Raw genomic sequence first — 13,812 nt, 5'->3', positions numbered from 1 at the left:
ACTTTTTCTTAACAGTGGCTTACTTTTATACGGTCATTTATAAATTATTATCATCTATATATTATAATGTATGTATATTTGACCGGAGTTTCTCTCAGAGGCTCACTCAGTGAAGCTCCTCTTATCCACATAATGTACAATTCTTGTTCCTAATGAGCAAGAGACTTAGATTATTATTATCATTTATATATTATAATGTATGTATATTTGACTGTTTCATCTCCACTTTAAGACTCATCCCTTCACCCAATGAACCAATATCACAAATCACAAACTGGCCTCAAGGGGCTTTACAATCTGTACAGCATACGACACCCTCTATCCTCACAGCCTCCATTCAGATAAAGAGAAACTCCACAAAAACCCTTTAACAGGTGAAAAATCAAGGTGGAAAACTCCTGATTATTTCTACTGCTTTGGGAACGGCTGCACATTCAGATGCTGCGGTCGGTAGGCTAGCTCCTTCAAACTTCTCTGTTTAGGTTCAATCTGTTTTCAGCTTTATTGCTCAAACACGTATTACCTCTGACAGAAATAGACTGCAGTCATCAGCAAAGGAAGTGTGGGGTTTGGATTAAAGAGACGATCCACCCAGCCAGAACGGCAGGACCAGCCCACCTGCTACTTTCTTTTCATTGTGCAACCTTGGTTGTATACTGACAGAATAACTTACTTTGTACCTTGAAGAGCAACAGAGGAGGGATCCCTCTTCCAGGATGAGATACAATAAATGTTGTATGTACAGAATAGACCAAAACAACAATATGTACAATAGAATGAATAGTATAGGTAGACTGTAAACGTATATGAAGAATATGAATCAGGGAGGACATGGAGCAACTTCCAGGAGCCAGGACCAAGAATGTCTGTACAAGATTTTATTTGTCCATCCATCCATCCTTTGGTCCAGGTCCAATCCATGTGGACTAATGTAGTGGACGGACAGACATTACCATCCATAGAGCAACACTGCTAGTGTGTCTAAAGAGACATTCAACAGCAGACAGGTTTTTGTATTAGTCTCTCTCACTGTGGGAGGTTTGTTCTACCTCATCTTTGGCTCTGGAACTAAACTGTATGTAACAGGTAAGAATAAACCTTCATTTTCCTTCAGTTGTTTTATTGAACAAGTTGAAAATGTGTTTTTAATGAGTTTCTGCTGCTTCAGGCTTTACATGTTAGTTTTTTCATAATTAGTAGAGAATTCTTGCAGCCATGCAGCTATTGTTACATAAAAAAGGTTCATAATTCCTGAAAAGATGTTTAAATCTCACTGCACAACTGAAGTTATTCTTTATTTCTGCATGAGATCAAACTAATTTATATAGAAAAAGTATGATATTGGCAATGTTACAGATATACAGTATTTGATCATCTCAGTAATTCAGAACTATCTCCTGTTTTAATGAAACTAGATAATATATGATAATAAATATTATTAATATGTGTCAGTATGTGTCTTTAAATGTGTTGTATAAGAAAAAAGTGTTTTTAATGGTAAGATTTTGCTAATTGTATTTTATATGATGGTACAAATGTCTTTAAAAGGAAAATATACTCATAGCTGAAGGCCAACAGATACTGGATATAAAGAGAATGTATGCGTACCAATTTATATATTTCTATTTCTATATATGATGAATATAGATGACTGATATATAATGTATAAATATGTATTTGTATCTTTATAGACTTTTAATATAAATAGTTTATGATGTTTAATATAATTTCAGAAGTGTAAAAGTAAACACATGTTTTAGTATCTGCTGGCAGATTGTTTTAAAGAACTCTGTGACTCCTTAAACCTTGTGCAACTCATTAATGCACCAACAAGGCCAAATCCTAAAGCACAAAATAAGTCGACCTTGCTGGATTTAATTATAACAAATACACCTCAACATATATTTTAATGATGTCAGTGATCATTGTGCAATATTGGCAATGTTACAGATATACAGTATTTGATCATCTCAGTAATTCAGAACCATCTCTTGTTTTATAAAACAATATAATATATTAAATATGATTGAATGTATATCAGTAAATGTGTTTGAAAAGCATTTAACTTAAAACATGTTGTGTAGGAAAAAATTAAAAATATAATGGTAAAATGTAAATAATGACAATTGTATTGTCTTTTAGTGGATGATGCTCATTCATTAATACATTTCTATAATGATGATATATAATAGCATACACACACATTTCTATCTTAATACTTTATATGATGTTTAACATAATTTCCAATTTGTAAAAGTAAACACGTTTGATAGTATATAGCGGTAAATATGTATCAGATACTGAACATATTATAATTTCAAAAAGTATTCAATCAGATTTTACAAAAAAATACAAAAATAAATAAAATAAAATACAGTTAATTAGATCTTACAGATATAAAAATAGTGTTTAAAGCTATACTAAAAACTAGATCAAATAGATTAATACACCATAATTAAAGACAAATGAAATCAATAAGATTGATTAAAAAGAAAATAAAGAAACTGATCAAATACATTTACAATGAAATTTACATCTGATAAAATAACAGAATAAAATGAGGTAAATAATAAATAAAAAACATTCCTAGTTAAAAACCAGCTACAGAGTTCACTTTGAGTTTACATTTAAAGATTTCTACATTTCCAGATTTATTTTATTTTATGACGTTATATTAATTATTCTCCCATGAAGGATCAATAAAGTCTCATATCCGTAGATATCTGGCAGTTAGAGTGAAGAATATTGGTAAATATATAATATATCTAATATATTGTAATCATCCATCGGCTGTTGTGTTTGATGTTAAGATCAATTTGTCCTTTACTATAAAAAATAACATTAACCATAATATATAAAATACTTTTTCTTTTCTTGAAGGCAGATTGAAGAATTGAACTTTGTGCTGTATTGATGAGTAGTTTAGTGATCAGAGTCCATGTAGTTTCCAGGATCAGACTGAATGCAGTGCAGTGCTGTAAGCTGCTGTTGACTGTGTGAATGTGTGTCTGTGCTGCTTGTTGCTGCTGTCAAACTTCAGATGAGCAGATAGTGAAGCCCGTGGTGAGCGTGTACCCAGCAGCATCCAGAGCCCACCTGGAGGGGAAGAGCTCCCTGCTGTGTGTGGCCTCAGACATGTTTCCTCCTCTGGTCCGGTTCTCCTGGAAAAGACAAAAGGACAATGGTAATGAGGAAGACGTGACCTCTGCTGAGGGAGAGCAGCTGGAGCTCAGAGAGTCGGGACGCACCACCTCCATCTTGCTGATCCCTCAGCGAGAGAACAGCACATATAAATACCGCTGCTCCGTCCATCACGAGGGGTTCACAGTGGAGGCCCAAACAGAACAAGGTAATGAAGGCTTGGTGACTGTGTTCAGCAGTGATTCAGCTTCATGTGGAGACGCTGTCAAAGAGAGCAGAGGAGCAGAGGACTGACATTTCTTTTTGACTCCTTTTCTGTTTCAGAGGTTCCAGCTCCAGCAGCCTCCTGTCCTCCAGAGAGAGAGCCAGCAGACCTGCCAGCTCTGCAGCAAGCTGACTGTAAGATCACCTGCTGCCTCTCTGCCAAAACATTGGGGACTATATCTTAAAGCTCCTCTATGAATATTTCTATATTAAGAATTAATCTAATGACTCTGTGTAAAGTGAAAGTGTCTTTGGTAGTTGTGAACTCACAGATATTCATCACCAACTCTGCAGCTCTACGGAGCTTTTTAGTGTCTTTTAGCTCCAAGTTTTTGTTTTGGATCAAACAGAAAATCAGATCTTATTTAAGACCCTTAAAAGTTTGGTGGGGCCCTGACTTGTTGTATTTAATAAGGGCCTTTGAGCTTTCATTCAAACTGTAGCTGACCCCTGTCTTCATGTAAAGCTGGTTGTCCCGTCTGGAAACGTCCAAGTTATACTGATGAAATTTACACAGTTGAACAGACTGAAACAGTGTGGAGAGAAGACTGACCTGTCTGTCTGTCTGTCTGTCTGTCTGTCTGTCTGTCTGTCTGTCTGTCTGTCTGTCTGTCAGTGTCCTTCCAGTCTCAGTGCCAGGTGAAGCTGCTCTGTCTGATGTACACAGTGCTGATAGTGAAGAGTCTGGTGTACTGCTGTGGACTCTCTCTGCTGATGATCCTCAGAAACAAGGGACTGTCCACCAACTGCACACATTCTGACTGACTGTCAAATATCATCAATTCATCTCATTTATCACTTTGATTAGCAGACAGAAATATCAATTTAGATTTAATTTTTTTTGTGGTTCATTGGGAAACCTATCTTTTAAAAAACAGGTTCAATAAAGTGCTCCAGAAAATATAAATACATACACATACACATATATATTTGAGGTTGTTAGTGTAAATTCTTTGCTACTGCAGTGTTAGTTTAGTTTAGTTTAGCTCTAGTTTATTTCCACTTTTAATTGTGACTCGTATAATCATAGAAAAGCTGAATCATTATCTGTCTGCTAGATATTTACTGTTTATATTTTCTATGTTTTTATTTTCTGTTCTTGTATTGTATTTGTGAATTTCAGTTTGGCTTCATAGCAAAAAATTAGAAACACAATCAGTGTCACTGGCTTTAGTGCTGAGGTCCTTTTATAACTGTGTCAGTGTGGATGTAAAACTCTACGCTGACGACACTGCTGACAAACAGCAGAGCGAGCTGCTTTGAAGCTACAACTGCTATAAAATGATGATACAGCAGCTTGATCAGTTTCTATTCTAATTTGTAACATGTTAAGAATGAACAAATAAATTAGAAATTGTCTTTGTATTGATGATGTTAATGTATGCAGGCTATGATCCTTTCCAACATGTCCTAATATGTTGTATTATGTTACAAGTTGGAGTCAGGCTGGAGAAACTGTCATTAAACTGTCACCTTTACAGAATCAATAAAACTGTTTGAATTAAAGACAACTTTCACAGTGAGTACTGAGAGCTGAAATCAAACTGAAGTTCCTGGAATGATTCTTTAACCAGAGTCGATGGTTGTAACTGTCATTGTGTTATTAATGTGAAAAAGTGCAGCTAACGGTGAGGAGGCTGCAGAGAGGAAACCCACACAGCCCGTCTGCTGCAGGAAAGGAAGTGTTGATTCGCTGTCAACAGTTTTTTATGAGTCCTAATAACCACTGAGAACAGATTCATATCTGCTGCTGTACACACTCATGAACTCCTCAAACTCTCTGCTTAAATATTGTTTTCTAAAAATGTATAGGAATGATTTTTCATTAGTTTATAAGTTTTGTTTTCCTTTTTTGTTCTCTGCAATCTTAACTTACACACTCTAGTAAGTGAAATTAAATGAGGAATTGGTGACAGTTTCAAGATGATTTCACATCGCACATTAAATATTAAAAAGTGAGATTTCATAATGATTGTGGGAAGGGGCAGGAGGTATGACGGAGATTATGCTAGAGTGTCAGTAGAGGGAAAATACATATCTCAAGTTTCTCAACTGATAAGAAATTACATTGGAAAAAACTTAAACAGGGATCATCAGAAAACTACTAATGAACTTTTTTGCTGAAAAAAACAATTTGTAAGATTGTCAGCTCTCTCAAACTCTAACGAGGCCTCTGTCCTTCTTATCAGAAAACTGAACATTGTGTCAGTATATGACATTTTATTCATCAGATATTTGTGTTTTTCTCTACCATCATCGTTTCTTCAAATTGAATTAACAGAAGTTATTTCAAGACATGTTTCTCTCTTGATGGTTAATTCATGATGTCTAATTTTTTGTTTTTATTGTTTATTTTACTCATTAGGGGAGGGGATTTCTGGCTCCTTGACCTCTGTTGACAAGTCTTATTTCTTCATGATCTGGATTTTAAACAATCTTATGAGTCAGCAATAAATAACATAAATTAATAATAAAGGTACATTTATGATATATTTAATATCATATTAAGAGATGGTTTTTCTATCATGTATGTTATAACCCTGAACAGTTTGATCATTTTCAACATATTGCAACTGTCTCACCAGACGAGACCTGTGTGACATTACATGTCTCTGTACGGTGTTAGATAGGTGTCACACCAATAAATAAGCTCTTCCACCATGGCTGTGTGACAGATTGGAAACTAAAGTTTATCATATGGTGGATTTCTGTGTTTGCTGCTGGTGCTGACATTAAACATCAGAGAGAAACACCACCACCCTGTGGTTAGTCAGAGGAAGTGCAAGGGTATCCAGATGACTCCAATCACCAAAAGCAGGGGCGGACTGGGACAATAATTCAGGCCGGGAATTTAGTACCATCCCAGGCCACCACCACCCGATTAACGCAAAACACCAAGAGTGAGTTAGGTTGGGCGCCTACCGATGTAAGAGTGTAAAATAATAAAGCAAAGGCTCCACATGCGCCCACACACAGCTTTTTCTGTTTCTTTCCCCTACAAAATAAATGTTTCTGTTGTGCTGCAATAACCTGTACTCAAATCACATAAACTGACATTTCTATTCTATTTCATTTACTACTACACTTTTAATCCCCCTAAACTTGAGACCAATCCTATTTTTAATGTAACAGGTACCAGACTAGTTATAAATTTGACCACTGTGTCAACCATAGTATCATAGCAACAGTGAGAGGTACACAGGTGGCGCACTGCAGATGTGTAGGTTTATTCTCTGTAACATTAAACAAGGAAACTTCAAACACACAGAAAGAAATGTAAAATATGATACAATAGTCACAGTGAGTAAAAAAAAAAAAAAAGAAAAGGTTACAACGTTCACTCACTCATTTTTTTTTTTTTTTTTTTTTTTTTTTTTTTTTTTTTTTTTTTTTTTTTTTTTTTTTTTTTTTTTTTTTTTTATATTTTTTTTTTTTTTTTTTTTTTTTTTTTTTTTTTTTTTTTTTTTTTTTTTTTTTTTTTTTTTTTTTTTTTTTTTTTTTTTTTTTTTTAATTTTTTTTTTTTTTTTTTTTTTTTTTTTTTTTGGTGGTTGGTTTTGTTTTTTTTTTTTTTTTTTTTTTTTTTTTTTTTTTTCCCCCTTAAAATTTTTTTTTTTGTCAGTGCTTTTAACTTTTTAAACCTCTCCCTCTCTACTCTACCTTTCCTCTTGGGCTGTCGATCTCGCACCATTTTCCAAGCATGCAGAACTACAGGTGAGGGAGGAGGTGTGTGTGTGTGTGTGTGTGTGTGTGTGTGTGTGTGTGAGCTTCAGCGAGGCAGATACCCTAATGAGCCGCACGACGGATTGTTTATTTCAAAATCAAGCGCAACCCGAACCGAGCCTTTGGTATCGACCATCTGCAATTGCCGAGCGGGCCAGTTGGGCGGCCAGGCCACCAGTCCGCCACTGACCAAAAGTGAATAATGAATTTCAAAAATGAAGCATTATTTTCAATCCTTCTTAAGAACTATGTAATGCACAATAAGAAACCCTACCTCTCCCAGAAATGTACTTTTGTAGAATGCAGTAAAGCCTGAAAACTCTTTCTCCTAAAAGAGAGCAAACTCTACCGGAGCAGATTGTTTCTGGAGGGCCAGAGCTCACTGATTACTGTACAGAAACACAACTTCATCAGTGATTTGGGTGAAACTGCATCATATTTTATGAAGGAAATATGGTCTGGTTTTCCCACTGACGTCCTCCGGCTGCTCTACCTACCTTAACTCTTACTGCTAATGTAGCTGCTGTTAGCTGAGTCCTAATGTAGCTGCCACAGTGGCAAACCAGGCTGGTTCTGGCTAACCCCTCAAGACACACAAACAATTTGTATTCAAAATATTCAACTAAACAACAAAAATGCATGTTCAGTCAGAAAGATTGGGCCAAAGATGGGTCCCTTTGTAGCTGTAGAGGAGCGTGAGGTGGAGGCTATCAGTCGCTCTGCTGATAAAGCAGTGGAGGACAGTGAGAAGATCTTCACTCAGCTGATCCGTCTCATCCAGAAAAGAAGCTCCGATGTGAAGCAGCAGGTCAGATCCCAGCAGGAAACTGAAGTGAGTCGAGTCAAAGAGCTTCAGGAGAAGCTGGAGCAGGAGATCACTGAGCTGACAAAGTGAGTTGAGGTGCTTTAACCTCCACTACATCCCTGGTTAGCAGGATGAAGGCGCCCTCTTGTGTTGTGAATCAGTTTTCACATTTAACACTGATGCTTTGTTCTCAGGAGTGAACCCAATGTGTGATCCTGAGAGCTAGAGTGTATCGTCCATAGGTGAAATAGCTGCTAAAGGGCTGGTAAATACTAATAGGTTAATGGACTGTACTTGTGTAGCGCCTTTCTAGTCTTCTGACCACTCAAAGCACTTTTTCCACTACAGCCACATTCGGCCCTTTTCACACACATTCACACAGTGATGTCAAAGCCCATCGAACAGAAACTAACTCATTCAGTATCTTGCTCAAGGACACTTTGACATGCAACGGAGGAGCCAGGCATCGAACCAACAACCTTCCAATTCGTGGACGACCCGCTCTATTTCAGGCTCTACTGCTTTACTAATGATTTACTAATTTACAGCAAACTGAGAAAATGTAATTAGTTTGCATTGAGTATGTCTGAACCCAATTGTTACTACACTACAGTGTAGGTTTAGCTAGGAATAGCTAGCAGCAATAGCAAACTCTTATGGTAACTCTATGAGGGCTTAAAATCAATATTCTCTAATTATTTCACCATAAAGTACTTGTTTGCAAGTATAGCTGGATGTCTACTGCGGTGGAAGACTAGTGGTACTGAATGTACAGACTTTGGGACATTTTTAGACTGAAATCGAAAATTTGCATATTGGCCAAAAATATATGGTGAAATATTAATGTTGCACAATTAGGAATAATTGCCTCCAGTACTGTGCCTCACACGGGGCACCATTTTGCCATAGCTAAGTGCTATGATAAATCACAGCGGTGATTCAAAGTTTATTAAATGTCAAAAGATAACAGAAAATGACTTTAATTTACATTAAATATCTTCAGGGCACCACCCTTAAAGAAGAGGAGCCAATAATTGATTGATTCCAGCTCATAAAATATACTACACTATTCATTTAGTAATCAGATTAATAGTTAAATAAATTACAACCAAAATCACAATTATTAGTTTAAGTGGAAGGATGTGGTATTCTGCATAGAAGAGGCTGGTATAATCTGTGTTTCGAAACAGCGCCCCTCGTAGTTCGATCTGTGGCACTGCACCACCTCATGAATTATTCACAAGTGTGTACATTTTATCAAATTCCTGTTACTCTGATTTGAACACAGAATCATCAGTTATCCAAGAATCCTCAGGTGTCGCAACTTTAATATAACTTTTACTGCAGATATCTTGTCTAACTGACCTCAGCTTTGATGTAAGGCTATCTGTTAACAAATGGAGCATACAGAAAGTCTAGTGAACCCAGGCTAAAACTGACTTGACCTATGTCTTATCTCATAATTCAATTTGTAAGAGGCCCTACCCAGAATTATTAGAATTTTTCTCCCATTTATTTGGAAAAATAAAAACTGCTGCATGCGAAGAGAATGTGGGAAGCTTTATTTAAGAAATTCAGGGGAAGCTCCAGCTCGTACTAGTCACATAGTACCTAGATGCTACTTCGGCATAATTTTCTATACACTAGTGCACCTAATTCATAATACAGAAAAGATTTGTATTCAGCAAAAAGAAACAACATGTACTCTAGAAACTACAATGTCTGCTTTCACACTTCTGAAAAGTAAGTTGGCATCCACCGTGTGGCACCTGGGGACCAACTCCAGATCTGAGCCAGTGGTAGTCCACTCAGCAAGGCCCTGCCCTAACCCACACCCACTGTCTCCTGTTCAGCTGAGAAGCACCCATGAACTCAGAATTTAATCCACAGTCCCTTAAATGACTAATTGAGTTTACAGATCTCAGCAGTGTCTTTATGATAACAAAGACAAAGTCCAGCATAGAGAGGCTGAGTGAATGTGGTCTGGACTCTGTGGAGGAGAGTCATGGTTTCAGAGATGCTGTAGAAGGACAGAATACCTGCATTGTGATCCAGATACACTCCAACTCTGGAGGACAGAGGACCTGAGACAGGAGTTTGGACATTGTTGCACCAAAAGCTATAACTGTTATAGTCATATTCTAACGCCCAAGATTTGTCATTTAATCCAAATCCACATTCATTAAAGTTCCCTTCTCTGCTGATATTCTTGTATGCAACTGCTACACGGATTCCTCCCCCGCTCCACTCCACCTCCCAGTAACAACGTCCAGGCAAACGCTCTCTACTTAGGACTTGACAATATATAGGGAATCTTTCCGGGTGACTAGAATAAGACTGTATTTGATTCATTGCTGTGGCTTTTCTTTTCCCCTCAGATAATAACATACATTGGTGTGATGTGTGATGATCCAGTGTGATTTCACATGAATATTGTAAGAATCCAGCTCTGGTCTTGGGCTCTGGTTGTGGCAGTAAAACATCCACTTCAGTCACTGTCAGTGAGACGTTTGTCCATTTGTCCCTCAGAACGTCCTGTAGTTTATCTCTGAGCTCTGAAACAGCCGCTGTCACATCCTCAAAGTACCTCAGAGGACGGATATTGATGCTGGATGTAGATTCACTGAGTGCTGACAGTGAGGGGTAGTTGTGTAGAAACTGGGTGTGGTCCTCTGTGTGTGACAGCTTCTTCATCTCAGCGTCTTTCCTCTTCAGCTCAGTGATCTCCTGCTCCAGCTTCTCCTGAAGCTCTTTGACTCTACTCACTTCAGTTTCCTGCTGGGATCTGACCTGCTGCTTCACATCAGAGCTTCTTTTCTCCATGAGACGGATCAGCTGAGTGAAGATCTTCTCACTGTCCTCCACTGCTTTATCAGCAGAGCGATTGATAGCCTCCACCTCCCATTGAAGCTCCTTCACGTCTTTCTCTCTGTCCTGGATTCTCTGCTGGATGTTTTGTCGACTCACCTCGAGCTCTCTCTGCCTCTCAGTCCTTTCTGCTGCAGCTGAGACTGTGTCGTGGCCTTTATGTTCATCCACAGAGCAGAGATAACAGATACACTGCTGATCAGTACGGCAGAACATCTTCATCACCTCATCATGACGAGAGCAGATGTTCTCCTGGAGATTCTTGGAGAAGGTTTCCCGGTCCAGCTGAACTCCTTTCTGTGCCATTTCCCTTCTCAGTGACAGCGACTGTCTGAGTTTAACTTCCTCAGATGATATAACGATATAAGTATTTGGTCCTGATATAAACAACATGTGTCTCTGCAGTGAATGGGGCCTGTCAGTCCTTGCACTGCACCACATATTGGTTACACCCATCCACAAACTGTAGATCTGAAGGGGAGGGAACAAACAGAGCTGGCTGTGAGAGAGCAGGGAGGAGGAGGGAGGAGGAGGGAGGAGTTCTCCAGTGCTGATTCATTCCAGGAAGAGGAGCAGCGTCCCTCCACCCTCCCCATAACCCCTCTCACTCTGTTCATTTGTGTGGATGCTTCAGTGTCACACAAACCAAATAGCCTTAAGTAAGAGTGGGTAACAGTGTAGCACCTCTTCAGTGTTCAGGTTGGAGGAAACACCACATACCTGTAATAAAATAAACAATAAAAGAAAGGAACTCTGCCAAGGAAGAGTGGAAGTGGGTTTTTATTTATTCAGTTTATCATTTTATCGGTTTACACTTTATTTTACGTTTTAAAATTTTTCTGAGGCAACGCAACAGGAAAAGGCAGGCAAATATAATCAATAAAATCAAATATGAAACTATTTTACACTCTCATGTATTACTGCAGGACTTCTAAGGTCAGTAAAAAGCAAAGCATTCTGGGTCGTTGCTCCACATTCACATTCGGTCCAGAGGAGCTCATTCGATTAAAAAAAAGTCAGTTTGAGTTAAAAGTCTGAGCAGGTTTGAGGTGGAAGAGCTGCTTTAATGAGCAGACGTGAAGTTAGGAAACTGACAGTGAAGATTTATGTGATAAATAGCAGCAGGCAGCCGTCCTTTGCACTGATATTATACTTTATTATTACTTTATTTAGTGTTTATTTAGCAGGGACACACAATACGTTTTACATCTGTAATCCCTGAGAAGCCACTCGTGAAGTCCAGGCTGAGTTTCTCAGTGGTCCCTGAAGGCAACAGTCCATTGATTTTACTGAACTGAACTTTATTGATACAGCACCGTTTATACAAACATGCAGCCTGAAGTATTTCACACAGCAACACATAAAAACAAAAATGAACAACTGAGGAAGAAAATGTTATAGATACTTGCTAACAAAATGAGAAGTGGCAGCCGGCTCGATTTTTCTTCAACACAACAATAAAGAAACATTTGCAAAACTAAAATGAAATAACAATAAAATATAAAACATCAAAAAGTAAAAACAACTAAGGCTATAACATTACTCCAAATTAAAAGCCAGATTTAAAAGATAGTTCTTTAACTTTGGTGATAAAATGTTGTCTTATGAATTAGCTGTGATTATGAAAACTAAACTTCGACTGCTGTATTTCATTAAAAACAGATCTTTGAAGAGATTAAATTAATTAACTGACATTATCTCCACACCAGGATCATTAAAACTTCCTGGAATTTAAATGCAAATAAACTTTATTTATACATCAGAAACATTATATTTTAGTTTATTCCTGCTCTGGTATTTATTTAATAGCTTCTATTATTAATGTCTGGTTTCATTTCTTTCCTTTTTGATAATGATTGATAATAATTTCTCTCCTTTTATTTAATTTCAGAAGTGGGATTTATTTAAATATTTACTCTGTTTTAACTCAACATGGCCACTAGATGTCGCCAGCAGAGAAATTCCTGAACTTGAGGTTTAATTTTAATCTGAAAACTTTTATTTTAAACTTTGTATCATTTCGTTTATTTGACAGAATTAAATTAAAACGTGTAAAATGTTCAAAGCAGGCACTAAATGAAACTACCATGGGGGTGTTTCCACTGTGTTTTGGGGGGATTTCGTTTTAAAGCTGCAAAATGAGCTCATACCGGAAGTCGTGGTGTCTTCCTATCAAAATAAATAGGACGGTCTGACATACAGAAGGAGGTGAGTCTGGAGTAATTCAAATAATACAGAGATGAGATTAAATCTGAATGTTTGTTTGTTTCCTAAATAAAGAATGACAGTTTGTTTATGAAAGTCACATATTTTCCATAATTATACATTAAGCCAATTAATCTTTTAAATGTGTTAAGAGGGTTAAATTTGGGAGAGTTGGGAGTCGTTCACTGTTCCCTGTATGCGTCTGTGGTTCCTCTCCTCATTATTAACATTATTAACTAATATTCTATAAACATTGTTTATGTACCTTTTACTTAAGTATGTAGGCTACTTCTACCTGCAACAACTGTAATAATTCCATTATTATTTACCTTCTCTATGACTTTATTAACTTATATACTTTACAACAATTCATTAATTAAAAACACTAATAAAATATTTTATATTATAGATGAAGAAACACAGCAGTAAAGTAATCAGCCTCACGTTTACCAGCTGTGACATTAATGTGATGAACACATGAATCTATCTGTGATTATAATCCGGTAATGTAATATATTTTATTATGAAATGTGCCATTCTGCATGATTAAAACTTTTACTTTTGTTACTTTAAGTAAAATATAAATACAGTAAATACTGTAAATGCTCATATATTCTATTTTATTGCATATAGAGTTTATATTTTATTTTATTTCTTTACTCTCTCTTTACTCTTTGCACTTCATCTCTTTGTGCTGCTGCATTTCCAACTTTTAGTCCTTTTTCAAGCCCTGATAAACTATTGTTCTTCATGCTTTTACTTTGACAGCCACTACCGGAACCCGTATGGTCCTGTGTTTTACTTTGAC

The 13,812-nt window shown here is 36.9% G+C and overlaps 1 protein-coding gene across 1 annotated transcript; it reads right to left on the bottom strand.

Annotated features, from left to right (window-relative positions):
• Positions 1 to 9,478: 9,478 nt before the first annotated feature.
• LOC127370653 (tripartite motif-containing protein 16-like) lies at positions 9,479 to 11,232 on the bottom strand. Its single transcript, XM_051412895.1, has one exon. The coding sequence runs from the start codon at positions 11,190 to 11,192 to the stop codon at positions 9,834 to 9,836; it is 1,359 nt and encodes a 452-aa protein (XP_051268855.1). The 5' UTR covers positions 11,193 to 11,232; the 3' UTR covers positions 9,479 to 9,833.
• Positions 11,233 to 13,812: the final 2,580 nt, after the last annotated feature.

This window comes from Dicentrarchus labrax, unplaced genomic scaffold (assembly GCF_905237075.1).
Source record: "Dicentrarchus labrax unplaced genomic scaffold, dlabrax2021, whole genome shotgun sequence".
Classification (NCBI taxonomy): domain Eukaryota; kingdom Metazoa; phylum Chordata; class Actinopteri; family Moronidae; genus Dicentrarchus; species Dicentrarchus labrax.
The sequence above is the reverse complement of the archived record's forward strand: the minus strand, read 5'-3'. Positions and strand labels throughout refer to the sequence as shown.